At 51.3% G+C, this 27349-nt stretch overlaps 1 protein-coding gene across 2 annotated transcripts; it reads right to left on the bottom strand.

Moving 5' to 3' along the window:
* On the bottom strand, positions 1-25303 carry Gdap1l1 (ganglioside induced differentiation associated protein 1 like 1). 2 transcript variants are annotated; one of them, XM_045156880.1, is made up of 7 exons: positions 25219-25303; positions 24896-25037; positions 14717-14909; positions 13592-13765; positions 8184-8281; positions 7330-7444; positions 1-617 (listed from the first exon to the last, which is right to left on the bottom strand). In XM_045156880.1, exons 3-7 carry the CDS (start codon positions 14820-14822, stop codon positions 274-276), a joined length of 837 nt encoding a protein of 278 aa, XP_045012815.1. In that variant the 5' UTR covers positions 14823-14909; positions 24896-25037; positions 25219-25303; the 3' UTR covers positions 1-273. The 2 variants fall into 2 exon arrangements, with proteins under 2 accessions (XP_045012815.1, XP_004669354.1); XM_004669297.3 differs by lacking the exon at positions 25219-25303 and having other exon boundaries at positions 24896-25186.
* Positions 25304-27349: the final 2046 nt, after the last annotated feature.

Raw genomic sequence — 27349 nt, 5'->3', positions numbered from 1 at the left:
TCGCTTGCTCTCTCTCTCTTTTTTTTTTCTCTCTCTCTCTCTCTCTCATTCACTCCCTCTCTTTCTCTCCTCTAGTAGAGCCATGGCTTCCAGTCACGGCTTTGGCGACATCTACTTCTAAACTATGGAATGTTGTCACACCGACGACACGATTGCTCAGAACGAGGGGCGGGGAGTACCGACCAGTGCTCACGGGACAGTGAGTTACTGAGCGGGCATTGGGAAGCACAGCACAGAGACACCGACAGTCAGACACCAGGCCCTGGCCCGTCTCTAGATGTATTTTTTCTTGAGGTACCAGTAGGCAAAGTAACCCATCCCGCCCAGTGAGCCCATGAGGAAGGACGCCCCGAAGAACGACGGCGGTTTCCGCTTGACCAGCCGGAACGCGTTGGGGATGACGGCCGACAGCAGGGTGGTGTGGATGTCGCCCAGCACTTTCCGGAAGGCAAAGCGTCTCTGGACCCTCTCAAAGAAGGACTGCAGGTTGGGCCGGCTGCCGTCTTCCCAGTATTTCTTGGACAGTCCCAGGAACTTGAGGCGGTGCAGGGTGGCTCCCAGGAGGACATCGGCCAGGGTGAAGGCACAGCCACAGAGCCACAGCTCGCATTTCTGCCCTGCAGAGGGAGAGGAGACCCGGGCACTCACTGCGCTCCTGGAAGCCCTGGCTCGGTCTGCCAGCGTCTCCGGAGGCCATTCGTTCCTTTTTTAAATTTTATTTTAACTTTTTTTGCTTTTGTTTTTTTTTTTTTTTTGCTTTGTTTGTTTTTTTCAAGGTAGGGTTTTGCTCTAGCCCAGGCTGACATGGAATTCACTATATAGACTCAGGGTAGCCTCGAACCCACGGCAATCCTCCTACCTCTGCCTCCCGAGTGCCAGAATTAAAGGCATGTTCCTCCACACCCAGCACCATTCATTCTTTTTTTAAAATTTTATTTATTTGCAAGCAGAGAGAGAGAGAGAGAGAGAGAAGACCAATAGTCAGAGAGAGAATGGGCACACCAGGGCCTCTAGCCGCTGCAAATGAACTCCAGACACGTGCGCCCCTGTGCATCTGGCTTCCATGGGTCCTGGGGACTTGAACTTGGGATTGACTTGTGCAGACCAGCTCCCCTCAGGTGTCTACTGGGCATCCTGAAGGTTACATATGTAAGAACAAACTACTGGGCTGGAGAGGTGGCTTAGCAGTTAAGCGCCTGCCTGTGAAGCCTATGTATCCCGGTTTGAGGCTCGACTCCCCAGTACCCATGTAAGCCTGGAGTTCACTTTCAGTAGCTGGAGGCCCTGGTGTGCCCTTTCTTTCCTTCCTTCTTTCTTTCTTTCTTTCTTTCTTTCTTTCTTTCTTTCTTTCTTTCTTTCTTTCTTCCTTCCTTCCTTCCTTCCTTCCTTCCTTCCTTCCTTCCTTCCTTCCTTCCTCTCTCTCTCTCTCTCTCTCTCTCTCTCTCTCTCTCTGTCTCTCTCAGTCTCTCTGTTGTTCTCAAATAAATAAATATAAGAACAAAGAATTAATATGACAGCTGGACATAGTGGAACGTGCCTTTAGTCCTAGCAATTGGGAGGCAGAGGTAGGAGGATCACTGTGAGTTCAAGGATAGCCTGGGACCATATATAGCAAGTGCCAGGTCAGCTTGGCCTACAGTTTTCAAAGCCCTACCTTGAAAAACACAAAAATTATATATATATATAATACACACATCCATATATACATACATCCATATATATATACATATATATATATCTTAACAACAACAAAACAACCTGAAGCCTTAACCGCAGCCATCGCTATCCCATCCCTCCTGTAGTTCCCCACAGAGCTCATTATTATTGTTGCATGTATCTTGCACACTACTTTTGTTTGTTTATCCTACTACCATAGATGCTCCGTGAGGGCATGGCTTGGGTTGTCTTGTTTCTACTGAATCCTCTGTGCCTGCAACAGTGCCTGGCCCTCTATTGGAGCTCTACAAACCCATACTGACGACCGATGAACAGAATCATTTTCTATGAACTCAACATATGAAACAAACATTGCCAATAACTTATGACTGTCCACCAAGATCCAAACCAAGAGTTGCTCAGGTTTGGTTTGAAGAAAGGAGCTAGCTGGGCATGATGCCTCATGTCTTTCATCCCCGCCCTTGAGAGGCTGGAGGGGGGATGATCTAGGTGAGCCCAGTCTGGGCTACAGAGTGAGTTTCAGGTCAGCCTGGACTAGAGTGAGACCCTATCTCAAAAAAAAAAAAGACAGAAAAAGTGGGGTTTTGGGAGGCTGATATTGACATACAATATACAAGAGTTAAGGACTGGCACCTTACTAATACCTTTACTTTGCTATACACAAAAGAAGTGAGAATAGTCATGTTTCCCCCACTTGTTTATTCATATTTTGAGTCTAATATGGCCCTGGCTGGTGTGGAGCTTGCTAAATAGACCACACTTGCCCTGAACTTGCAGCAATCCTGCCTCTGCTTGCCCTACTTGTTTAGAGTGATAATTCCAGTGCTCCTTCAGGTTTTTCTACATCATCTCTGCCCACCCACAAACATCTCAGTTCTCCGCACTGAAGTCATGTGGATATCCAGATTCCTTGCCTGGGTTGAAGCCCTTTCAGCATCAGTGTAGCTTCAGTCTACTTCTCCAATCTTGACATCTGACCCCTCCATCTGCCCATTTCAGCCTTTGACCCTGCTGCTTCTAATGCCTGGAACACACCACACCCTCCATACTGGTAAGCTCTGGTTTCTCGGGAAGCTTGCCGCTTCCCTTTGGACAGACTATTCCTTTCAGCTCAGGAACCCATGAACCCAGTGACCTCCACCATCAAAACACTGCGAATCTTGTCCATTTCTTCATCAATCCATGAATGTGCATGGGTAGCCTGTGTTGGGGCATGAAATCATGGCAGGGCAGATGTCTTCTCTCAAGAGGCTCATGGTCATGGCAGGAGGCATATTGTGCAATTCAGGTTTCAATCAGTAATTTGTTCTTTTTTTAAAAAATTTTTTTTTGTTCATTATTTATTTATTTATTTGAGAGTGACAGACAGAGAGAGAAAGAGGCAGGGAGAGAATGGGTGCGCCAGGGCTTCCAGCCACTGCAAACAAACTCCAGAGGTGTGCACCCCCTTGTGCATCTGGCTAACATGGGTCCTGGGGAATAGAGCCTTGAACTGGGGTCACTAGGCTTCACAGGCAAGCGCTTAACCACTAAGCCATCTCTCCAGTCCATTAGTTTGTTCTTTTTTTTTTTAATTAATTAATTTATTTATTTATTTGAGAGCGACAGACACAGAGAGAAAGACAGATAGAGGGAGAGAGAGAGAATGGGCGCGCCAGGGCTTCCAGCCTCTGCAAACGAACTCCAGACGCGTGCGCCCCTTGTGCATCTGGCTAACGTGGGACCTGGGGAACCGAGCCTCGAACCGGGGTCCTTAGGCTTCACAGGCAAGCGCTTAACCGCTAAGCCATCTCTCCAGCCCATTAGTTTGTTCTTGAATATGTAAACTTCAAGATGCCTGGTGGACATCTGAGAGGAGCTGATCTGCACATGGAGATACAAGTCCCTAGTTCAGGAAGCTGGGTGGTACTAGCAACGGAGTGAGGAAGGTACAAACAAGCACCTTAAACTGCTGAGCCATTTCTCCAGGCCCCCAGAGTAAGGATAAAGAGCCCCGTAAACATGACCAGAGACTCAACTCAGGCCCTCCAAGGTTTGGATACTGAGCAACGAGGAGAAACTAGCACAGGCTATGAGAAGGAGCAGCTTGGGGCTGGGGGAGGAGTTGAGGGAGTGGGCTTGGGAAAGTGGACCAGGCAGGGGCAAGGGTGCAGCTGGGCTCAAGAACCATGAAGTCAAAGATGGTCTGAGCCCTGGGAAACTGCCCCGAGTGACCTTGACAAGAACAGCTGGAGCAGGGTGCTGACCGTGAAAACCCACTTGGATGGCGTTTGAGAGAAGGAAGAAGAGACACTGGAGTCAGTGTGAACCAACATGGGATGGATAAGCCAACAAGTCACGAGCGTTTTATAAGCTGGGAGGAATGAAAGAGCCTTGTGGGAGCGATCCGGCAGCACGGGAGAGGATGCGCCAGGGAAGAGTGGAGAGAATGGCTGTCGCGGCCAGTACGCAAGGACGTGCTCTAGCAGGAGAGGGAGGGGAAGGACTGGTCTTAGCTAGTTTAAGGGCATTTGCTGTTGGTAGCAAGGGAGCGTGTGTCACTGGTCACTGTGCTCATCAAACCCAAGTTACCATCCGGCAAGCCACCACCCCCAAGTGAGGACAACTGACGCTATTGGAGGTAAACACCTCAGCTTCTGAGATGTCAAGCTACGACGTGACAGAGACCCAGGTCGTAGCCAATGAGACCTGATGTGCTGTGGCCAGAGCCAGAAAGGACCCACCGCATGCTTTGAAAGAAACCTATTGCAAGTGGGGGGATGAAGGGCCAAGACATGGTACGAGCTGGAGAACAGAGCTCAGGAAGCCCACAGGCTGAGGACGCTTCAGACTAGTAGTGGGGAGTCGCACATGTGTGTCCCAGATAAAGCCAGGGTAGAGCCACAGGTGTAGGCACTGGGCAGCTAGAGAGTCGGCTCCACCCAGGTCTGAGGCTCAGCCAGGTGAGTATGCTGCAGCCACGGAGCGGGGAGTGAGGGGGCAGTGGGATCAGCTACCAGGGCTGGGTCCAGGAAGGGCAGCGTGACGAGGCAAGGGACAGCGGAGGGAGGTAGGATGGAGGGGTGCATGTATCAGTGCGTGAGTGAGCAAACACAAGCTTGGGCCTGTGTCTTCGGCCAGGACTGGACCCCTGCAGCCCTCCATGGTTTACATAATGAGCCGCAAGCAGAAAGAAGCCCAGAATGTGAAAAGGGGCATCCCCAGAAAAGGAAGACGCCCTAAGGAATGTGCTAGAATTCCCATCGTCCTCACAGCACTCCTGTTGAGTAGGTGCGATTATGCCTCCATTCCACAGATGAGGAAACAGAGGCACAGAGAGGATAAGCCCGTTCTTACTCTAACCCCACGGAGGAGCTGTGTGACCTTGAGAAAATTGCTTCATCTCTCGGAGACAGTTTTCTCACCCACACAAGGCACCTGCCTTGGACCATTGTGTGCATTAAGCATGTATGTGCCAGGCACTGTGCTGAGCGAGTGCTTTTAATTTTCACAAGAGTCCAACAAGATGAGGTTAAAGTTTTCTCTGTTTTTGGTTTTTCAAGGTCTTGCTGTAGCCCAGACCAACCTGGAAGAATTAGTCTCAGGCTGGCCTCAAACTCATAGTGATCCTCTTACCTCAGCCTCCTGAGTGCCGAGATTAAAGGTGTGCAACGCTATGTCTCGCTGATTTTTTTTTTTTTTTCAAGTCAGGGTCTCACTCTAACCTAGGCTGACCTGGAATTCACTCTGTAGTCTCAGGCTGGCCTCAAACTCACGGCAATCCTCCTACCTTTGCCTCCCAAGTGCTGGGATTAAAGGTGTGCACCACCACGCCTGTCTTGATTTCTTTTATAAATGTTTATTTATTTATTTATTTGTGTGAGTGTGTTTGGATGTGCACATCAGACGCACAGGCCCCCTTTTGCATCCAGCCTTACCTGAGTATTATGGAATGGAACCCAGGCCAGCAGGTTTTATAAGAAAATTCTTTTCACTGCCCAGTCACTTCCCTGGCCTCAGGTTGTTGTTGTTTTTTGTTGTTGTTGTTTGTTTGTTTTTGTCAAATTGTGTGTGTGTGAGTGTTGCGTGTGTAAGTGTGAATGCATATCCATATGTGTGTGAGTGTGTGTGCATCTATGTGGAGGCCAGAGGTTGGAGTTGGGCGCCTTCCTTTATTTCTGTCCACTGTGTTTATTTATTTATTTATTTTTGAGGTACGGTCTCTCTCTCTAGCCCAAGCTGCCCTGGAATTCACTTGACCTGGAATTTACTATGTAGTCTCAGGCTGGTTTTGAACTCACAGTGATCTTCCTATCTCTGCCTCCTGAGTGCTGGGATTAAAGGCGTGCACCACCACACCCGGCTCATGTATTTACTTTGGAAACTTGGTCTTATTCTGAGCCTACAGCTCATCAGTTCAGCTCAGGTAGCCAGCAAGCCATAGGGATTGTCCAGTCTCTGCCTCCCTGGTATTGGGATTACAGCACATGCCACCACACCCTATTTTTATATGTGTGCTGGAGACCCAGACTTAGGCCCTTTTTTCATTTATTTGTACATGTTGGGGGGCGGGGAGGTATGCACTTTACCCACTGAGCCATCTTTCCAGTCCCCGTCTTTGTGTTTTGTGATAGGGTCTCTCTATGTAGCCCAGGCTGACCTCAAACTCATATTCCTCCTGCCTGGGCTGTCTAATTGCTTGGATTACAGGCATGCTCCTCCATACCTGGTTGAGTTTTGTTTGTTTGTTTTTGTTTTAAATATTTAGCCACTGCAAACGAACTCCAGACGCATGCGCCCCCTTGTGCATGTGGCTTACATTGGTCTCAAACCTGGGTCCTTTGACTTTGCTGGCAAGCGCCTTAATCACTAAGCCATCTCTCTGACTCTGAGGTTAAGGTTCTAAGTGGTATCATCATCCCGTTTTACAGATGAGGAAACAGGTTGCTGTGCTCACAGTCAGGACAGCAAAACCATAGCTTACTCTCAAACCTCTTTCCTGACACAGCGCACAGGCACATGCGTGTGGAAGCCATGAGCGTGGCAGAGCGCGCTGCATATGGCATGACTCACTTGCACTGTTGAGGAGATGAGACCATCAGGTCTCTAAACACTGACAGGGGATGGCCCAGGGCAAAACTGCCAGAGGCCATGGCAAAGATGGTGTTGGGCTTACAGCTCACAGTGACACGGAGGGGATGCCAGGCTAGGGGCTGCAGGGGCAAGAACACAGCTAGGGCGGAAGGTGGGAACACAGCAGTGTCAGGCTCAAGAGCAGGAAGTCAAGGTCAGAGAGTGAACTTGGATTTCTGGCTAGTGCAGCAAGAGTCTGAAGACATTCCTGTGTGAGGCAGGGTGAGATGGTGTCCGGGTAGAGCACCCCTCCACGCTACACGCTGTCTTCTCAACCCACTGGGGTTAAATGCATGCTGTGCGGTGCCCAGCGTGGGCACACTCTGCATGTCTCCCATCCACCGTCATCATGCCCAGTCTTCATATGAGAGGTGGAGGCCCAGGGAGGACTCAAACCTAGGTCTTCTATCTGACTCCCAGCCTCTGGTTCTAACCCACTGAGGGGGCCTCTGGGATCTTTGGGAAGAAAGAGGTTGGGAATTGGCAAGGCAGGGTAGGATAGGTGAGTGAACTGGATCCTTCACCCCGTTTGGCACCCACCTTCGTTCTCAAGCTTCCTCTTCTCCAGCTCGGCCTCGATCTGGTCCAGAACCATGGCCAGTTCCCCGAGGATCTTCTTCAGGTAGACCACATCATCGTGCTCCAGGATCTTGGCCTGTGGGCAGGACACGCAGGTTCCCTGGGCTCAGTGGGGATGGGCAGGTACCCACACACCACTTGGCCTCATGGGAGCCGGGATATCAAGTGCTAAGGAGCTCTGACTAAACCACCTTCTGCATAACCAGCTTCCAGACATTCCTCAACAGTGTCCAGCATTTTCATCTGTGCTACACCAGTCCAGTAAGCTTGGCCATCCTACCTATACCCTGACCTGGGTGTGGGGGGACGCTGGCATGCTTTCTGGGTGGGGGCAGGGGAGTTATGTGCTAGTGGGTGACAAGTATCTTTTCCCCAGAGACCTGCTCTCAGCCAACGAGGTGCCGCCTTGTTCAGAAACGTGTGCAAGATGACCCCACCCCAGCACACAGCCTGTGGCCCAAGGCAGACTGATATAGGGGTGGGAAAGGGTGGTGCCTTTGACATTTCTAGAGCTTCCCACAGGCTCACATGAGGCTCTGCTCAGCCAACTCCCCTTCCCCATCTCCCATCCTTAGTGGATCTCCTCAGAGCACTCCCTCCACGCTGCCTTATGCAAGAACAAGTAAGTATTCAGTGCTCTGTTTTTAGGGACAAAAATTAAGAAACAAGGAACTCAAGGCCCTGGGGTGACAGTGGGCTTGCCCTAGACAAAACAGCCAGTCAAATGGCAGAGGGGACAGGATTGGGTTTTCTAGGTCAAGGCATCTGCTGCCGGGAAGGAGGAAGAGAAGGGAGCCACAGGCCGAGGCGCTCACCATGAGCTTCTTCTGCTTTGAAAGGTAGGGCTCGGAGAGCTGTGGCTCTTCTTCGTGGTCCAGCTTCATAAGGTCTGTCGTGGCGTTGGCTAAATGTCCTGGGGACAGAATAGAAAAGGTCCCGTCTCCCTGATCTCTGGGAGCCCCCACTCCTCCACCATGTCAGGAGTCAGGAAAGAGACCCCGGCACCACCCAGCGCTTAGTGAACACCACAGGCTGCCACACTAGGCGACTGAGACACCGCCTGCCCCCTGGCTCAGGCTGATGGGAAACACAGACCCACAGAGATGTCTCCACGGCACAGCAGCTTTGATCTGTAATGACCGATGGACAGGATACTAGGGTGCTTGAAGGGCCACCTACCTGGACCCCAAAGGGTCAAGAACCTTTGTGGAGGAGGAGGCCCTATCCTTGAGGAGGAGTAGGGAATACCATAAACAGGTATAAACCTAAACCTAGATCCCATCACCTTCCCTGCCTCCCCTGTAGGGCCTCCTCCTCTAATGAAGCCACACCAGCCCAGGAGTGGCCCGCGCTCTCCCACACCTCAAATCAGGCCTGGCCCTGTGGGCTCTGCCTCTCCTATTCCCCAGACTTCCTGTGTTTAATGTGCTCCCATCCAGTCCTCTGCCGCTCAGTGCAGACCCTGGTCGTCTCTCTCACATGGTTAGTGAGTATTTTGCATGTGTATGTGTGCATGTGTTTATGCATGTTTGTATGTGTGTGTGTGCGTGTGTAGGCCCAAGGTCTACTTTAGGTATTTTTCTTTTTAAAAAAATTTTTTTTGGTCATTTTAATTAATTTATTTGAGAGTGACAGACAGAGAGAGAAAGGTGCAGATAGAGAGAGAAAGAGAATGGGCATGCCAGGGCCTCCAGCCACTGTAAACAAACTCCAGATGCATGCACCTCCTGATGCATCTGACTAACATGGGTCCTGGGGAATAGAGCCTCGAACCGGGGTCCTTAGGCTTCATAGGCAAGCGCTTAACCACTAAGCCATCTCTCCAGCCCTACTTTAGGTATTTTTCTTAATTACTCTCTACTGCATTTTTTTTAGATTTTATTTTTATTTATTTATTTATTAGAGAGAGAGAGAGAGAAAGTGAGAATGGGTGCATCAGGGCCTCCAGCCACTGCAAACAAACTCCAGATGCATGTGCCACCTTGTGCATCTGGCTTACATGGAACCTGGAGAACCTGGGTCTTAGGCTTTGCAGGCATGCACCCTAACTACTAAGACATCTCTCCAGCCCTCCACCTCAATTTTTATTATTATTTTATTATTTATTATTATTTATTTTATTATATTTTATTATTATTATTTGTGTGTGTGTGTGTGTGTGTGTATACCTACCAAGGTCTCTTGCAAACAAATGCCAGATTCATGAACCATTTTCCATCCAGCTTTATGCGAGTACTGGGGAGTCAAACTCTGGGCAGCAGGCTTTGCAAGCAAGCGTCTTTAACCACTGAGCCATCTCCCTAGTTCACCACCTTAATTTTTTTGTTCATTTTTATTTATTTATTTGAGAGCGACAGAGAAAGAAAGAGGCAGAGAGAGAGAGAGAGAGAGAGAGAGAGAGAATGGGCACCCCAGGGCCTCCAGCCACTGCAGACGAACTCCAGACGCGTGCACCCCCTTGTGCATCTGGCTAACGTGGGTCCTGGAGAATCGAGATTTGAACCAGGGTCCTTTGGCTTCACAGGCAAGCGTTTAACTGCTAAGCCATCTCTCCAGCCCATCACCTTAATTTTTGAGACAGGTTCTCACAATGAACCTGGAGCTCACTGATTCAGCAAGACTAGCTGGCCAGCTTGCCCCGGGGCCCCTCCTGTCTCTGTGTCTTCACGCTCCCCAGCTGTCATGTGGGTGCGGGATCTGAACTCGGGTCCTCGTCCTCATCCTTGCGTGACAAGTGCTTTACCAAGCCATTGCTTTTTTTTTTTTTTTTTTGGAGACAAGGTCTCATTATCTAGCCGTGGCTGGTCTAAATCTCCCTATATAGACCAGATTGGCCTCAAACTTGTGGCAATCCTCCTGCCTCTGCCTCCTGAGTGCTGGGATTACAGGCACGCCACCAACCTGCCTCACTTACTTGGGTGACGTGAAGCCAGTCCTGGGTTTCTCTCTCTCGTGTGTGCACACTGACCCGCCCAGCCTGTCTCTGTTTACAGCTGCCCCTGGCTCCTCGCTGTCTAGTGTGTCAGCTCACCTTCAGGGGCCATGAGATGCACCGCTTCCCTCTTCCCTGCTCCATCTTCTATTGTCCTGCCCAGTGGCCCTATTCCCAATGGTATCTTTTGATCACTCTCAGAGCCCTAAAATCTGCCAGATCACTCCAGACCCCCAGGATTACATGATCCTGGGATAGCCATATCCTCCTTCTTTTTTTTTTTTTTTTTAAAGTAGGGTCTCACTCTAGCCCAGGCTGACCTGGAATTCACTATGGAGTCTCAGGGTGGCCTCGAACTCACGGCGATCCTCCTACCTCTGCCTCCCGAGTGCTGGGATTAAAGGCGTGCGCCACCACGCCCGGCATATCCTCCATTCTTAAAAACCCCCTTCAAGATCCAGTTGGAGCTTTCTCCTCCACGAAGCCCTACCTGATCCTTGAGGTCTGACCTCAGGGCCTTTGTCCCACAGACCTCTGCCAGGGGGATGTAAACACACCACCAGGACTGCCGTGGAACTCCACTCACAGGTTTCCCCCTGCCCTTGTGCGGAGCACAGCCCGTACTGCTGGCTCTGCGTGGTGAGTTCTCTCTCCTGACAGAAGCTGAGCTTTTGCTGAGCCACGGCTGTCAGACTCATCTCTACTCCCTTCAAGCCTCGCTCAGGCCTGGGACAAAGCTGGACTCAGTAGGATTTGAAAGAAGGGGATGAGTGACTCCAGTGGTTAGCATCTGAGGTCTCCACGCCCTCCCCTCACCCATCCACAGTGGCCTGATACAATCTCAGCAAACACCCTCTCTGCTCTTCCAGCTCAGGGCTATATTAAGTCTCATTGATGTTTTATTAGCATTAAGGTCAAGAACAGCATCTTCTTTCTACCCATGTGGTTCTCATTAGTCTGCACAGAAGACCTGCGATGTGTCTGTGGGGTCCCTCAAGGCTGGCTTTGTTCCTCTGCTCCCTGTGAGGTCTCCCCCCTACTCCACGGGGGTAGGAACCCTAGATTCTCTCTGCTTCCTCCAAGGAGGAGAGGGCTGGGCCCTCATTGGTGCCCTGTCTTCCAAGTCCCTTGGGATGGCTCAACACAGGATGTCAACCAGGGCCCCCTGGTGGCGCCTGGTACTTTCACCGGGGACTCTGGTCTTGAAGAAACATAAGCAGGTCTGCTTATGTCACTGCCTATCACTGTTTCTCCATAAAACCCCTCCTCCACCGGACCTGCCCCTGTATCCACGTGAGACCCTGATGTCTCCTTGTCCTCTTTCCATGCCACTGAACCCCCTTCAGCTCCCCGCACACTGCACCCGTCCCACCCCACAACCTGACATAGCCGACCCTTCTTTTCCTGAACACTCCTCCTCATTCCTGATGTCACCACAACCCCAAGAGCCGGGACCTGCATCTGCCATATGTCACCACAACCCCAGGGCCTGGGACCCACATCTGCCACGGCCCCACGGCCTCAGTGCTTCCCCAATCATGCCGTTGATACTAGGTTTTAAAAAATCAACTCATTTTTGGGGGGGGGTTGAGGTAGGGTCATGGTGTAGCCCAGGCTGACCTGGAACTCACTATGTAATCTCAGGGTGGCCTTGAGCTCATGCAATCTTCCTACCTCTGCCTCCCTAGTGCTGAGATTAAAGGCATTCACTACCATGCCTGGCATATATATATGTGTGTGTGTGTGTGTGTGTATTGGTTTTCCGAGGTAGGATCTCACTCTAGCTCAGGCTGACCTGGAATTCACTATTTAGTCTCAGGGTGGTCTTGAATCATGACGATCCTCCTATCTCTGCCTCCCAAGTGCTGGGATTAAAGGTGTGCACCACCATGCCTGGCTCTTTTTAAAAGTATTTTATTTATCATTATTATTGTTATTATTGGTTTTTCAAGGTAGGGTCTCACTCTGGCCCAGGCTGACCTGGAATTCACTATATAGTCTCAGAGTGGCCTCGAACTCACGGCGATCCTCATACCTCTGCCTCCCGAGTGCTGGGATTAAAGGCGATGCGCCACCACACCCGGCTCTAAAATATTTTATTTTAATTTATTTTCTAGAGAAAAAGAGACAGACAGACAGAGAGAATGGATGTGCCAGGGTGTCTAGCCCCTGCAAACAAACTCCAGATGCATGTGCCACCATGTGCATCTGGCTTATGTGGGTTCTGGGGAAATCAAACCTGGGTCTTTAGGCTTTTCAGGCAAGCTTCTTAACTGCTAAGCCCTCTCCAGCCACCGACCCCCAAACCACCAGGGCTATTCTTTTCAAAGTATTCCATTATATGCAAGTGTCATAACAAATTTACCCAGACCCAACCCATGGATAGCCTGGTTATTTCCAGTGATATTTCTTAGTATGATAATCTGTGGGGTTTCTCTTTGTACACATTTCTTGGTGTACACGTTCAAATGTAGCCATAGTGCATCTCCAAGGCATGGGCTTTTTGATGTTTGGTATAGAGTGCCCCCTGAGAAGCTGTCCAAATTTACTTAGTCTTCAACTGGAATTACCTATGTTTGTCTTCACTCTCATGGAACTATGACCGTGCGATGGCAGGAGATATGACTGTCCTTATCTCTCTCAAGCCTTGCCCAGTGACTCCATGATGTGCTAACTGAATAGGAGCAACAATGCAGAGATAAATCCCAAGTCTTGCTCACGGGGATTTTCAGGCTCACAGCTGAGTTCTAAGATCTGCTCCCTCCCCACCTTTGCACATCACTGAGCGCATAGAACCAACTAGGAAAGGTCACCCACGTTCTGCCCGCAGGACCTCCAAGACCTGTATAGAACCTGGGCCCAAATCTCCATGAATAGCTATTGATGGGCCATCTGCCTGGATCCGAATTCCATCCACTGGCTGTGGGCACAGGCTGCTGGACCATACACCAATGACCTTGAGTCAGAAACCAGAGACCCACTAGGGGTCTTTCCATGCCCGGGAAGACTTCTGTGGTCACCTCAACCCTGAGGTCACTCAGCGTTCTTGGCTACAAACTACAGGGCCCTTTCCCAGCCCCTGACCCCCAAGTGTCATCAGCTGAGACTTCCAGAGAGGTCCACAGACCTGGGACAAGAGCATTCTGTCGCCTCTGAATGGGTAGGCCGGATAGGAGCAGGGGGTCAGGGAGAGGGTGAGAGGGAAGGAGGAGGATGAGGAGAGAGACACAGTGTGGGCGCACAGGTGCGGGAGGGAGGCCCTCCTGCGCACGGGGTGGGGGGGCCACTCACTGCGGATCTCGGCCGTGGCATACTTGGGGATCATGGAGTCTGTGGTGAGCTCAGGGTGCAGGATACAGCCATGTGTGTAGGCGTCCATGGGCAGCGCGTCCAACAGCTCCCGATACTGCAGCACCCTGGCATGTTGTGGGCTGCCTGCCTCAGGCATCAGGGCCACCACGTGCTCTGGGGGTACCATCAAGGGCTGGGCTGGGGTCTGTGACCCACCCTAACCCAGCCACCCAGTGCTAGCAACCCAGAATCCCACTGTCACACCCAGAAGCCCCAGCCCACCCTCCCCAGGACTCAGCTACTATATGATGAATCTCCTCGTGGCCTTTGCTTCTCTGAGCCAGGTAAGGCCTGAGCCCAATGTCGCCTCATTTCCAGAAACTGAAAACTATGATGCTTGGAACCTAAGCGTCCTTGATTTTCTTTTTTAGTCACTGACAAATAATTCATGTTCATATTTATTATTCTAGAGCTAAGGTCTCTCTATGCAATCCAGACTGGCCTAAAACTTGAAGATCTTCTTGCCTCAGTTTCCCAAGTATGGGAAACACACACATGCATCAGCACACCAGCAAGTTCAGTTTCTTAAAGGCAGTCTAAACCACTCTGGCGGCCTGGGGTCTGCCATACACGGCAAGCTCCTGGGCCTAGAGAGACCCAAGGGAGGGAGAAGACACGGGGTCCTGGGAGGTTCTGGGGTGCCACAGCCCCGTATGTGTCTGTAGGGTTCTGGGGTACTTGGTACACTTGGTACTATATCCATGGGGCTCTTGGGGGTCCACACCCAACTCCTTTTGTAGGATTGTGGTCCTTGGAAAGTCTTGACCCCGTCTATGAGAACTGAAGAACCTCTCAAGGCAGGGCTGGGCCTGAGTCTGTAGAGGACTGGGGAAGGAACCGTAGCTCCATTCTTGCCAGAAGATCTGGGCCATTCCCTTCCCTGGAGGAGTAGAGGTCTGTAGGTCCTGGGGACGTCTGCACCCCACCTGTATGTAGTCTTCAGGGGACACTGGACTCATGGTCCAGTGGTTTTCTCCAAGCTTGCCAAGGTTCAGGGGTGCTCTCTGAGCATGGGACCCCCCCCCCCCACAGGCCCTGCCGGGGCTGGTGGACGTGGCACCCTACCTCCTGTGAAGGTACGCTCCACGTAGTCGATGATTTGGTCATAGTCACTGATGATGTTGTCGCGGTGGATGATAACAGGCACCTCCTCCCCCAGGTTGAGCCGCATGAACCAGGGCTCCTTGTGCTCGCTCTGTGGCAGGCTCACGTCCCGCTCCTCGCACGCCAGGCCCTTCTCGGCGATCACCAGCCGCACCTGCAGGTGCCCGGGTCAGAGAGGGGGGAAGGCGGGTGGACACAGGGGACACTCTGTCCGAGTGGGCGGGGCATGCAGGGAGGGAGGTCAGAGGCCACACATAGGAGGGGACACTGTTGCTTGCAACCCATTCTTGGGGGGGGGGCGCGCTTGAGTGGGGGGGGTGCATATGACCCAGGGGGTACATGCTTGGGGAAAGAGGGTCAGTCAGTCCCAGGCTGGGACAAGGGACAGGGCTGTCTGGTAGTTAACAAGCTGAAACGCTGGGCTAGGGTTCCCAGCCGTGCAAAGGCGGGCACTTTCTGGGCTTTGTTTGCAATGGTCTTTTTTTTTCCCCCATGTATATGTGTTTGCGTATGTAGTAGTAGTATGTGCTATTGGTGGTGATGGTGGTGTGTGGAGGTGTACGTAGGGTGCATTTACAGATGTGCACACGCATGACACAGGTGCAGAGGCCAGAGAACACTGGGTGTCCTGCTCAATCACTCATCCAAGTTTTTATTTGAGATGGAGTCTGTCACGGAGCCTAATGCTCTTGATTTTGTTAAGACTGGCTGACCAGCCAGGCGTGGTGGCGCACGCCTTTAATCCCAGCACTCGGGAGGCAGAGGTAGGAGGATCGCCAAGAGTTCGAGGCCACCCTGAGACTACATACTGAATTCCAGGTCAGCCTGAGCCAGAGTGAGACCCTACCTTGAAAAACCAAAAAAAAAAAAAAAAAGACTGGCTGACCAGAAAGCCCCAGTAATTCTCTTGTCTCTGCCTCCCACAGACCTGGAGTTACAGGCATATGTGGCCACGCCCAGATTTTTTATTTTTTTCTTAAGCCTGGGTCTTACTCTAGCTCAGGCTGATCTGAAACTCACTTTGTAACCCAGATTGGCCTCGAACTCACAACGATCCTCTTACCTCAGCTTTCCTTCCGAGTACTGAGATTATAAGCATGAGCCACCATGCCCAGGCACTCTGTAGCTCCGGCCGATCTGAAATTCACTTTGCAACGCAGATTTCTTACTCTGTGTGTGTGTGTGTGTGTGTGTATGTGCGCGCGCACACGCACGTTCTTGTGTGTGTTTCTGTGTGTGCAGGTGTTTGTGTGTGCCTGTAGAAGACAGAGGACAACCTCGGGTGTTGTTTGTTCCTCAAATACCATCCACCTCTTTTGAGACAAGGTCTCTCATTGGCCTAGAATTTGCCAGGTAGGCTAGACTGGCGGGCCAGCAAGTCTCAGGTATCTGCCTGTTTTGGCCTCCCCAACACTGGGATTACAAACATGTGCCACCACACCTGGCCCTTTGGGAGAGTGGGGGAACTGAACTCAGGTCTTCATGCTTGCACCTTTCCCACTGAGCCATTCTGACAGCCTCCAGCCTAGTATTTCTTTTTCTTTTTTTTTTTTTTTTTTTTTTTTTTTTGAGGTAGGGTCTCCCTTTGGTCCAAGGCTGACCTGGAATTAGCTATGTAGTCTCAGGGTGGCCTCGAACACACGCCGATCCTCCTACCTCTGCCTCCCTAGTGCTGGGATTAAAGGCGTGCTCCACCACGCCCGGCTCCCAGCCTAGTATTTCTAAACGAAAGATGCTTAGAGATCACACAATATAATTTCCCTCACCCAAACACTGATGATCTTGTCCAAAATCCCTGGCAAGAGATTCCACCCATATAGCATCCTTTCCACCTCTTGGCTCCAGTCCAGGGACAGGACACCATCCCTCACAGAGGTAGAGGCCATTCTCCTTGAGAATTCTTGTCCCCACCCACACCCCGCAAGGGGGCAGGGCCTGGACTAGGCAACTGACGCTCCCCTCCATAGTGCAGCACCATTAGGGCAGCCTGTTGTCAGGGGTAGAACTCTGCGCTCTGTCCCAACCCAGCAGACGGCTTCAGAAGCTAGATAACTCCTGGAAGCATCCTGCTGTTGGGACCCTACTGTGTTTCCTCTGAGGACTGTGGGGAGGAGTTCGACACTTAGCTCTGTGGGATGGTCCTGACACACAGTAGGAGAAATGTACCATGTTTCTTAAATTAGACTAGGTTTAGAAAGACAGAGAGATTTGGGATTACTTTCCTGTCCTGCATCCCTGCTCCATGTCCTAGAGTTCTGCCTCCTAGCTAACACGTACAGCCCCTTCCATTTGGTGGACTCTGAAGAGAGGTAACTAACTCACCCCTAAACTTCTTTTATTTTTTTCCAAAATTTATTTATTTGTTTTCTTGACAGAGACAGAGAGTGGAAGAGGCAGATAGAGAGAGAGAAAATGGGAACATCAGGGCCTCTAGCCACTGCAAACAAACTCCAGACGTCTGCATTGTGCACCTGGCTTTACGTGGGTACTGGGGGATCGAACCTATGTCCTTGGCTTTGCAGGCAAGTGCCCTAACTACTAAGCCATCTCTCTAGCCCATCACCCCTGAATTTCTAATGCTTTCACAGTCATTTGCTCCATTAGCCAAAAGCCAGTTGCATGAAGACAGCACAGTCTAGACTGAGCCCTGCCTGGGCTGGTCACGGCTTGGCTATATCACTGCCATGTGACCTTAGAGCTATCATTGCCCCTTCCTGGGCCCCCCTTCCCTCCCTCTTAGGCAGTGGGAGGGGCTTCAGGTCCTGCCAGAGCCAGGAGGAACCGCTGCAAAGTGAGCAGCCTGGGGTGCACCCGTTTTCTTCTGGGTGTGTGAGTGTAGGAATGAGTGAGCATGTGTGTGTGTCTGTGTGGCACACAAGTTAGGTGTACCTCTGTGCATATGTGGCAATGTGAATGCGTGTCCTTAGGGTATACCCGTGTGAGTGCGCATGAGCAGCATGCGTGGATGTGTGTGCGTGAGTTCACGCTGGGCCTGTGCCCTGGGGAAGCCCTTGAGCTCTGGCATAGAGCTGGGCCAAAGAGAATGTCCTATCCTATTTTCCCATCTGTCCTGGTGTCCTTTGGCTTCTGGGCCAGGTTGGGTTTTCTAAATGGATGGAAAGGAGACCAAGACAGGCCTTTGTCCTTGTCCCTGTCCTTGCACCCCAGCAAGGAGCATCCTCCCCCCCCCCCAGAACCATCTCTGGGTTCTGCTCCAAGGCTCCTGCTCTGATGCTCCCTTGAGAGCGTCAGTACGCTGCTGCCCAGGGAGGAATTATCGTTTGAGGCACAGTATCCCTGCTTGGAGCTGCCTCGGGTCACCCTGGCAGGTGACCGAGGAGACTTCCACCTTTACCTGAGCTACATGCCACAGCCATGTGCCATTCTGCAGGGGAGGAAGCCAGGCCCAAGGGAAGGGCCTGTAGCCACCAAGGCCATCTGTCACCTCTGCCTCCCAGAGACCTGGTCAGACCCAGGTGGTCACCACTTTGTATGACCGTCTCTGGGGGAAATGTCAACCCAGTTGTAATGGTTCATGGGATGGCTCTCTCCTCCCCCAGGGCCTGTGATCTTGCTGACCTGTTTTATCTTATTTTAGGTAGAGAAAGAAAGAGGCAGATAGAGAATAGGCACACCAGGGCCTCCAGCCACTGCAAACAAACTCCAGACATGTGCTACCTTGTGCATCTGCCTTACGTGGGTAGTGGGGAATTGAACCTGGGTCCTTAGGTTTCACAGGCAAGTGCCTTAGCCACTAAGCCATTTCTCCAGCCTGATCTTGCTGACCTCTCACTCATACACATGCTCACTCATGTGATTCCCTGGATTTATCTTTGCCAAGCCATACAGTAGCTGTATGACTTTGTAAAAGACACTCAGTGTCTTTGAACCTTATTTGCTTCAGATATCTTTTGCCCCACCCTGAAAATTAAGATTATTTGTTAAAAGATTTTGTTTTTCTTTGTTTATTTAAGAGAGAGAGAGAGAGAGAGAGAAATAGGTAGGGAGAGAGAGGGAGAGAATGGACATGCCAGGGCCTTTAGCCACTGCAAACGAACTCCAGATGCATGTGCCCCCTTGTGCATCTGGCTTGCATGGGTCCTGGGGAATTGAACCTGGGTCCTTTGGCTTCACAGGCAAATGCCTTAACCACTAAGCCATCTCTCCAGCCCAAGATTATTGTTTTTCAAACAGTTTTAGGTTTGTAGAATCAAATACCCTCTTTATGGATCACCAGTGGCTAACAAATACATCACTTTTCAACACTTATTCATTGAGTACCTACTATACGCAGGTCTTGTTCGCCATGCTGGAGGCTCTGTGGTCTATGAAAAAGACCCTGCCCTCAGGATGCGGAGGCTCTGGTGGGGCAGATGGGTGCTAAGCAGCTAATGGAGAAGGATCAGAGGTATCAAGGTATCTGGTAGATGGGAGATGATTTTAAATAAGGTGGTCCATTAGAGCAGGCCTCTGAAGAAGTGACATTTGAACAAAGCTCAAACAGAGAGAAAGTTGTCCACCCAGAGACTTTGGGAAGAGAGTTCCTGCCAGGGCGGGAGCATGGGGATTCATTGGTAGTGAGGGCAGAGGATGGGAGGAGCCAGGGTGGTTATAGCAAGTTGCGTGGGGCACAGGAGAGGGATCCAGACTGTACTGGGCACAAGGAGTTTAAGAGAGACTCCCGGGCCCCTGGCTCCGTGAGCAAACCCAGGGAGTTCATAAAGGAGGATGTGAAGTGACATGTCTATTTTCAGTGATGGGAATTGACGCTGGGCCACTCCCCCACTGTGGATGTGGGTGATAAAGTACGACAGCGTGCGTGGCTTCAAACTTGTTTCAGTTACGCGAAGTGTTTCATTAATACTAGTGACTTCTACGTGACCTGCCACCGGATTGGGTTAGATTGTGGGCTGTCACATGTATCTTTGTACATGTCATTATGTAACACATTTGTTTAAAAATATTTAGGGCAGAAGAGATGGCTTAGCAGTCAAGGCACTAGCCTGCAAAGCCTGGCCTAAGGACCCAGGTTCAATTCCCCAGTACCCACGTAAGCCAGATGTACAAGGTGGTGCATGTGTCTAGAGTTTGTTTGCAGTGGCTGGAGAATGTGTCTGTTCTCTCTCTTTCTATCTGCTTCTCTCTCTGTAGTAAAAAATAAAAATCATTTAGATAGTTGGACTTGGAAATGATTGGTTCCTTTCAAGCCTAATACTACTATAAATTGTATTTTATTCAACTGAAAACAATATGTAGATAATGTTTCATAGGTTTCTCCAGACTCTTTCCAGTCCCAACCAGGTTAAGACCCACTGTAAGGACTTTGAGTCTCTCTGGGAGGGTCTAGGGAACCCGCCCCCCTTGTCACCCAAAGAGGAGAGTGGGGAAGGGCGTGGATGAAGCTGAGGGCAGTGTCCAGGAGTTTGAGAGGCAAGGGGGAGGTAGAGGTCATCTTTCAGCTCTTGTTCCCTCCTGCCACAGCTGAGTGTCAGGACTGGACCCCAGTGGGACCCAGAGCTGAGTCCCTTAAGCCTGGGCATTAGGGTTACACTGAGCTAGTGACTCTTAACACCACAGCCAGCACCGTGACAGGACCACTGAGAATGGCAGGGGAAACCTTGAATGAGGTTTGCTTCGGGGGCTGGGGCGGCCCCCAGACTCACTCTGGTGGAAACAGCAAGATTACCAGGTAATTTTCACAGATTCTCCAGCTGTGCTGACAGCATCATGGGCATTGTCTCAGTGGATCACTACAAACATCCAGGGAGGTGGGTACATATCTCCTAGAACCTGTTAATATCTGAAATCTACAAATGAGGAAGCAGGTCCAGAGACAATGAGTAGCTTTCTCAAAGCCACACAGCTGTCAAGTAGCAATCTTGGCTTTTAAAAGCTGTCGGCTGTGAGGTGTGTGTGTGTGTGTGTGCGCACAAGGCAGAGACCACACAGACGAGGCCTCAGAGGAAGGAAGAGCTAGTCTTTCTGCCTGGGGAAGGAGGGAGCCAGGCAGGTCATATCTCACATGTAGCCCATTTTCCTTTGGAGGAAACTGTGAGGATCAGAGAGGGACAAGTCTTGCAGTCAGTCAATGGAACTGCCTACCCTGGAATCTTGGTCCTCTGTTCTCTGCATTTTTTTAAAAAAATTATTTTTGTTTATTTTTATTTATTTATTTGATAGTGACAGACAGAGAGAGAAAGAGGGAGAGAGAGAGAGAGAGAGAGAGAATGGGCGCACCAGGGCCTCCAGCCACTCCAAGTGGAACTCCAAACGCGTGCACCCCCTTGTGCAGCTGGCTAACGTGGGTCCTGGGGAATCAAGCCTCGAACTGGGGTCCTTAGGCTTCATAGGCAAGCGCTTAACCACTAAGCCATCTCTTCAGCCCTGTTCTCTGCATTTTTGCCCCTGTCAGCCTTGCTTTGATCCCCAGAATCAGAGGAGATGGAGGCATGGTGAGGGCGGGGGACAGAAACAGCCTCTGGGGCATGCCTACATTCCCAGTATGAACTCATAGCTGCCTATTCTAAGCCTCCAACCATCATGCATGAAGATGTCAGGACGTTCACTATCAGTGTGCTCTCATGAAAGGCAAGGGGGTCAGTGTGTGACCGCGCATGACATCATTTAGTCCTCTCACACCTTCAGAGGGAGGAGCCGCTATTTCCCACAAACAACGAAACCAAGTGAGACTAAGGGAGATGACACCTTCATGGCTGTGTTGCCGAGAGGGGCGCGGCCGCCCTGCCCATCTGGTTCATTCCACAGCTCATGTCTTCACAACAGCCAGTGTTCATGGGGCACTTCACACAGGCCACGTGCTTTCTACGTGGGTCCCATGGGTCTGTGGGCTGTCTCCTTACAATGATCCTGTCTAGGAGGCTCTAGCCTTAATTCTTGAACTCTCTATTTGAAAACTTAATGGGGGGCTACAGCGATGGCTTAGTGGCTAAGTGCTTGACAGTGAAGCCTAAGGACCCTAGCTCGAGGCTCGATTTCCCAGGACCCACACAAGCCAGATGTAAAAGGTGGTGCATGTGGCTGGAGTTTGTTTGCAGTGGCTGGAGGCCCTGGCACACCCATTCTCTCTCTATCTCTCTTATCTATCTACCTCTTTCTCTGTCTGTTTGTCATTGTCAAATAAATAAATTAAAAACTGAATAGGGCTAGAGAGATGTCTCAGCCGTTAAGGCACTGCAAAGCCTAACAATATGAGTCCAGCCACGCCTGTAATCCCAGCACTCAGGAGGCAGAGGCAAGAAGATTGCCATGAGTTTGAAGCCGCCCTGAGACTCCGTAGTGAATTCCAGGTCAGCCTGAGCTAGAGTGAGACCCTACCTCGAAAAACAAAAACAACAACAACAACAACATGAGTTCAATTCCCCAGTATCCACGTAAGGCCAGATGCAGAGTGGCACATGCATCTGGAGCCTTTGCAGTGGCTGGAAGCCCTGGTGATCCCATTTTCCCTCTCTTTCTCCATATAAGTAAATAAGTGAAATATTTTAAAGACTGAATAACTGAGGGACGAGAGGCTGAGCAACATGTGCAGACTATCCAGCTGGTCAGAGGCAAAGCTGAGTTGAAGACCAGGCTGTCCAGTGGCAGCCCTTTGGTTCTGGAATGGTCCCCAGGTGCCCCGGGATGTTTCTGTGATTAAAACTTTGTGTGTGCCATTACAGATGATCCTCCTACCACGGGGACCTTCTGCTGCCAGCATGGCACCGAGGGCTAGAGGACAGGATGGGAACACACCTGCTAAACTCCTGCATACCAGGCTCTTAACAGACACCTGCGTCTGAAAGCCCTGAGGACTTCTGCAGTGGGTGAGGGAGGAGAAGTTCCTTTGGAAGATGAGGATGCTGAGTGACAGAGAGGTAAAGTGACTTGTCCAAGGTCACTCAGACACTTAGCAGCCAAAAACAGAGATAAGCCAGGGTCATGTGACTGCCAAGCCCATGCCCTTCCTGCCAGGCTGCTGTGCTCTGCAATCCTCACGGGCCTGGGGCAGTGGGAAGCCTCCTCAGGGGAGGCAGGAGGATGCCCAGGTTAGTTTGGGAGAGCCTTGGGCCTAACGCAGGACTGCTGCGGGTAGTCCTGGCCCTCATTCCTCAGCCACCTACGCCCTGTGCTCAGGCTGAATTGGAAATCTCCCATGAGGGAAGAGGAGGAGACTCCCCTTGGGAAACGAGAGGAAATGCCTTCCCCTGTCCCATGTCTGCTCCCAGTTACTGGAGTCTGCTTCCTGAGGTTTGGAGCGGAGGAGGTCCTGGAATCTGGAGGTCAGTCTGACCCATTTCGAACCTTTGCGGCCTCACGCAGCACTGGACTCGCTCAGAAAGCACTTAACAAGCATATGCCAAATGCACGGGCAAGTCCCAGAATGACCTTCTTTTACCTAGCATTTTTTTTCACCCCTTGATACTGAGATTTGAGTCCAGGGCCTTGTACATGTTAAGCACAACCCCTGCCACTGAGCTGCACTCCCCCCACATTACCTGGCACTCCAATGGCATCCTGACACCATTGCCAACAGGGGTGTCACCACCACACAGGCATCGCCACCAGCACTTTTTGTCCATCATCTCACTTCGTCTGCACAATGTTTTCTGGAAGTGGCTTGCAGACCCCATTTTAGAGATTAGAAGAATGAGGCTTTAAAGAGGCAGAGTTGTTCAAAGCTCCACACTGGGCTAGGAAGATGGTTCAGTGGTTAAGGGTACTTGCTATCAAAGCCTGCAGTCCCAGGTTCGATTCACTAGCGTCCATGTAAAGCCAGATGAACAAAGTGGCATGTGCATCTGGAGTTCATTTTCAGCGGCCCTGTGTGTGTCCATTATCTCTCCCCGCCCCCACCGCCTCTCGCTGCTTGCAAATAAGATAAATCTGCACACTGGGAAAATGGGGGAAGATGGCTCTCCTGCCGGGCCCTGCCTGACTTCAGATTCTAGGGTGTAAACTGGAAGGATTCAAAGGGTTCTCAGCATTACCCGGCTGCAGCATCTAGACCTCGTAGGCCAGAATGCATGGGGCAGAATCCAGCAGGCTGTGGCTTAGCTAGGATCACCTGCTGGTTGCAAGGCACTTTCCAGTGTGAGTAGTCAGTCTGGAGCACGAAGTTGTGTAACTCCGTGAACAGCCCTCCCGGCAACCCTACAGAATGGCAGGACTTCTGGTGAGTAACATCACTATCATTATCCCATCTTCCAGGTGTTTTCCAGCCTGGACCAAAGCTCAAACCAAGTGTTTTAGTTCCAAAGCATTTCCTCTTCCCTAAACCTATATATATATATATATATATTATATATATATATATATATATATATATATATTTTTTTTTTTTTTTTTTCTATTTTAAAACAAATGACAGACAACCTTATTCTGGTAATAGCTGTGCCAAAACTCTCCGGGGCCCTGGGACCTGACCATGGTGCTGAACTAGCCCGGCCGGAAAGTGGACAGCCGGCAGCCCCCGGTGGGAGACTGCGAACCTTAGAGGCGTCTGGTTATTAGGTGTAGTCCTGGCTGCAGCCCCCGGGCCTCACTTCTAGGAAGCGGGGATCCCAATGGCAGCACTAGGTTCCCCCACCCCACCCCCAAGTCTGGGAAAGCCAGTCTGCGCCTTTAAGAGCAAAACCCATCTGATGGGCCAGCGAGCCAGTGTGAGGGGATGGGCTAGCTTAACTCCTTCCTTCTCTGCTCGGGATGGGGATGCAGGAGTGGGGGGCGGGGAGCGAAGACTGGGGACAGACCTGCCAAGACCCAGCTTGAGGAAGGCCCCAGCCAAGATTGAGGGGGGCAGCAGAACTGTGACCTGGGGGGTCCACCGCGTCAGAGACAGCAGCGTGGAGCGCGAGCTGGCCCCAAAGGAGGGTCTATCCACTCGGCTCTCCCCCGCACCCCACGCTAGACTGCTTCCCAGCTGGGTGCATCGGTCCCTGGGCCTTTGTTTCGAGGCTTGGCCCCCAGGTCTCCCCCAGGAGGGAAAGAGACCGTGGGCTGCAGACCTTTCGGATTGGGGCTAGGCTCCAGGGCCCGGGCAGGCCAATGACCTTCGGGAAGCGCAGGCTGCAGCCCGGGGTGCCCCGCGCCCCTGGGGCAGACTCCCCTCCCCGGCCTCCCGGCAGCCGCGCCCCGCGCTACCTTCTGCGAGCTGAAGGACTGGGTCCAGTGGTACAGAACCAGGCTCTCCTTGGGCCAATGGGCGGGGCTGGACGCCTCGGGCGCGTCGGGGGCCTCCGCGGGCTTGGCAGCATCGCTCTCCAGCGCCGAGATGGGCCACCAGCTGCAGTTGGTGGGGGTCAGGTTGTTGGGGGTCGCCATGACAGCCCCGCGATCCGAGGAGGAAGGAGGAGGCTCTGGCGAGGGCGGCGGGCGGCTCGCTGGCGCCCAGCATCACATGGCCTCGGCGAGCCGGCCCCTCTCCCTCCTTCGCTCCCCGCCTCCCCGCCGATGTCATTACTCACAGGGCGCTGGGGGAGGGGCGAGGGGATCCCGGGGCTCCTTCCACCTCCTCCTTCCTTCTCCCCGCGGTCTGATCCAGCTCCTCCCAGAGGGCCCCGCGGAGGAAAGAGATGGGGGGGGGGAGCAGGAGAGAGGGGAGCCCAGGCGTAGTGGGCCGCGCCCCCCCAGGGTGCTCTCAGGGGGATGGTCACTTGTCCAGGACTCCACCATCATAACCGCATTTGTGCCGTTCAACCTGCAGAGGGAACACTTCTTTGGAAAACTGGCAGTATTAATATATGTGTGTGTGTGTTTATTATATTATTATTATTATTATTATTACTTTTCAAAAGTAGTGCCTGGAGAGAGCTCTGTCTTTGAAACTGTTATTTTCTAACCATCCTCCCACCTTACCTCTCCCCCTCCCCCACAGCCCAAGGGGTCCTAAAAGCCCCTGTGTTTTATTTAACAGACACATGACCCTTATTTTGCGTGCTCAGGAAGGATTCTAAGGGTTTTCCTGCTGCCAACCCTTCTGGCTGCACCAATAATCCTATCGGCCTATTTTACAGAAGAGGAAACTAAGGCTCGGGACATTGTTGTGACCTTGCCCAGGGTCGTCTAGCTTCTAACTGGTAGAGCTGACACTCCAACCCAGGATGTCCGGCTCCAGCCTGTGCTTTTCACCCGAAGGTCCAGGATGTGACCTTGCTGTGCTGAGGAGCCCAGCAGGCATCCATCAGCAGGAATCTCCATGCACAGGCTCTTCTCCCTGACCCTGCTCCCCACCTTTCCAGAGGAGGAAGGGGAGATGCTGCCGGTCCAAGGCCACACCTTTATATCCCCGGAGACAGAGCAACAAGCAGAGGGGTCTGAAGAAAGTGTTTGCTGTGGGCTGTCTTGCCCATTCATGGGAATTTTACATTTGCATTAAGTTCCTTAATGTGCCACTTCCCTTAGAGGACATGATAGTTTTAAGTTACCATTGGGCAAATACAGAAACAGAACTGGGTCAATCCATTGAAAACGCAGTTGTCTGTCACTTGGTTGGGGATTATGTTCTGAGAAAGGTGTCCTCAGGCAGTGTTATCCTGCATGCATCACAGTGTCCCTACATGAAGAAATCTCATGGGCCCATGTTGACCCATGTCCCCATGAGCTACTGTGACTAGTGAGGCCAACTTCTCAGTTTGCTACTAGGGATCGCCTCAAACTATAAGCATGGCTCATAAAAAACGGCTGCCATGTTTTTGTTTTATTTTTTAAATATTTTATTTATTTATTTTGTGTGGTGTGTGTGTGAGAGAGAGTGAGAGAGAGAGAGGAGAGAAAGAGAGACAGAGGCATGCGCCACCTTGCGCATCTGGCTTATGTGGGTAGTGGGGAATTGAATCTCGGTCCTTAGGCTTCACAGGCAAATGCCTTAACTGCTAAGCCTTCTCTCCAATCCTTTAGTTTTTTTTTTTTTAAGATTTAATTTTATGTATTTATTTATTAGAGATGGGGGGGGAGAGAAAGGGTGTGCCAGGGCCTCCAGCCACTGCAAACGAATTCCAGACGCATGTGCCACCTTGTGCATCTGGCTTAGGTGGGACCTGGAGAACCGGACCTGGGACCTTAGGCTTTGCAGGCAAGCCATCTCTCCAGCCCCTTTATTTTTATTTCTCAAGACAGGATCTCAGTCTAATCCAGGTTGACTTGGAACTCACTCTGTAGCTTCAGGCTGGCTTCAAACTCATGGAGATCCTTTCACCTCAGCCTCCCAGTGCTGGGATTTAAAGGCGTGCTCTACCACACATGGGTCTCAATCAGTGAACACCTTTACCAGCTAATAAAAGTCCTGAGACCCTCTTTTTCCTTGGCTGTCTGGAAGCTTGGAGCTCTATTTTTCAAGTCCCAGTTGGTGGAATAGTCTCCCTGGCTTAGGAAACGCTCTTTGCCACTGCTCTATGGCTTTTTTCCTCCTTTCTCCTTGGAGTGTCTCATTCCATTTGTCACGCAAAGGGTGCGGGGCGCCTCGTGGGGAACATTCAAGGAAGTATGATCTTAGACAGTGCTGACATGTGTGTTCAGACCCTCAGCTACTAGCAACTCTCGGCCCTGTGTGCAAGACCTTTTTCTAGGACCCAGAGAGTCAATGACAAGTAGGACAGA

This window comes from Jaculus jaculus, chromosome 8 (assembly GCF_020740685.1).
Source record: "Jaculus jaculus isolate mJacJac1 chromosome 8, mJacJac1.mat.Y.cur, whole genome shotgun sequence".
Taxonomy (NCBI): Eukaryota; Metazoa; Chordata; class Mammalia; order Rodentia; family Dipodidae; genus Jaculus; species Jaculus jaculus.
Note: the sequence above shows the minus strand (reverse complement) of the source record. Positions and strands in the feature narration are given on the sequence as shown.

Bases quoted from the DNA above. Each gene is read 5' to 3' on its own strand.
- Gdap1l1 (XM_004669297.3), bottom strand. From the start codon at position 25,075: ATGGCGACCCCCAACAACCTGACCCCCACCAACTGCAGCTGGTGGCCC. The intron at 8,282-13,591 runs GTGAGTGGCCCC...TTCTGTCCCCAG, and splicing joins TGCCACGGCCGAGATCCGCA to GACATTTAGCCAACGCCACG. The intron at 7,445-8,183 runs GTGAGCGCCTCG...TCCTGCCCACAG, and splicing joins CAAAGCAGAAGAAGCTCATG to GCCAAGATCCTGGAGCACGA.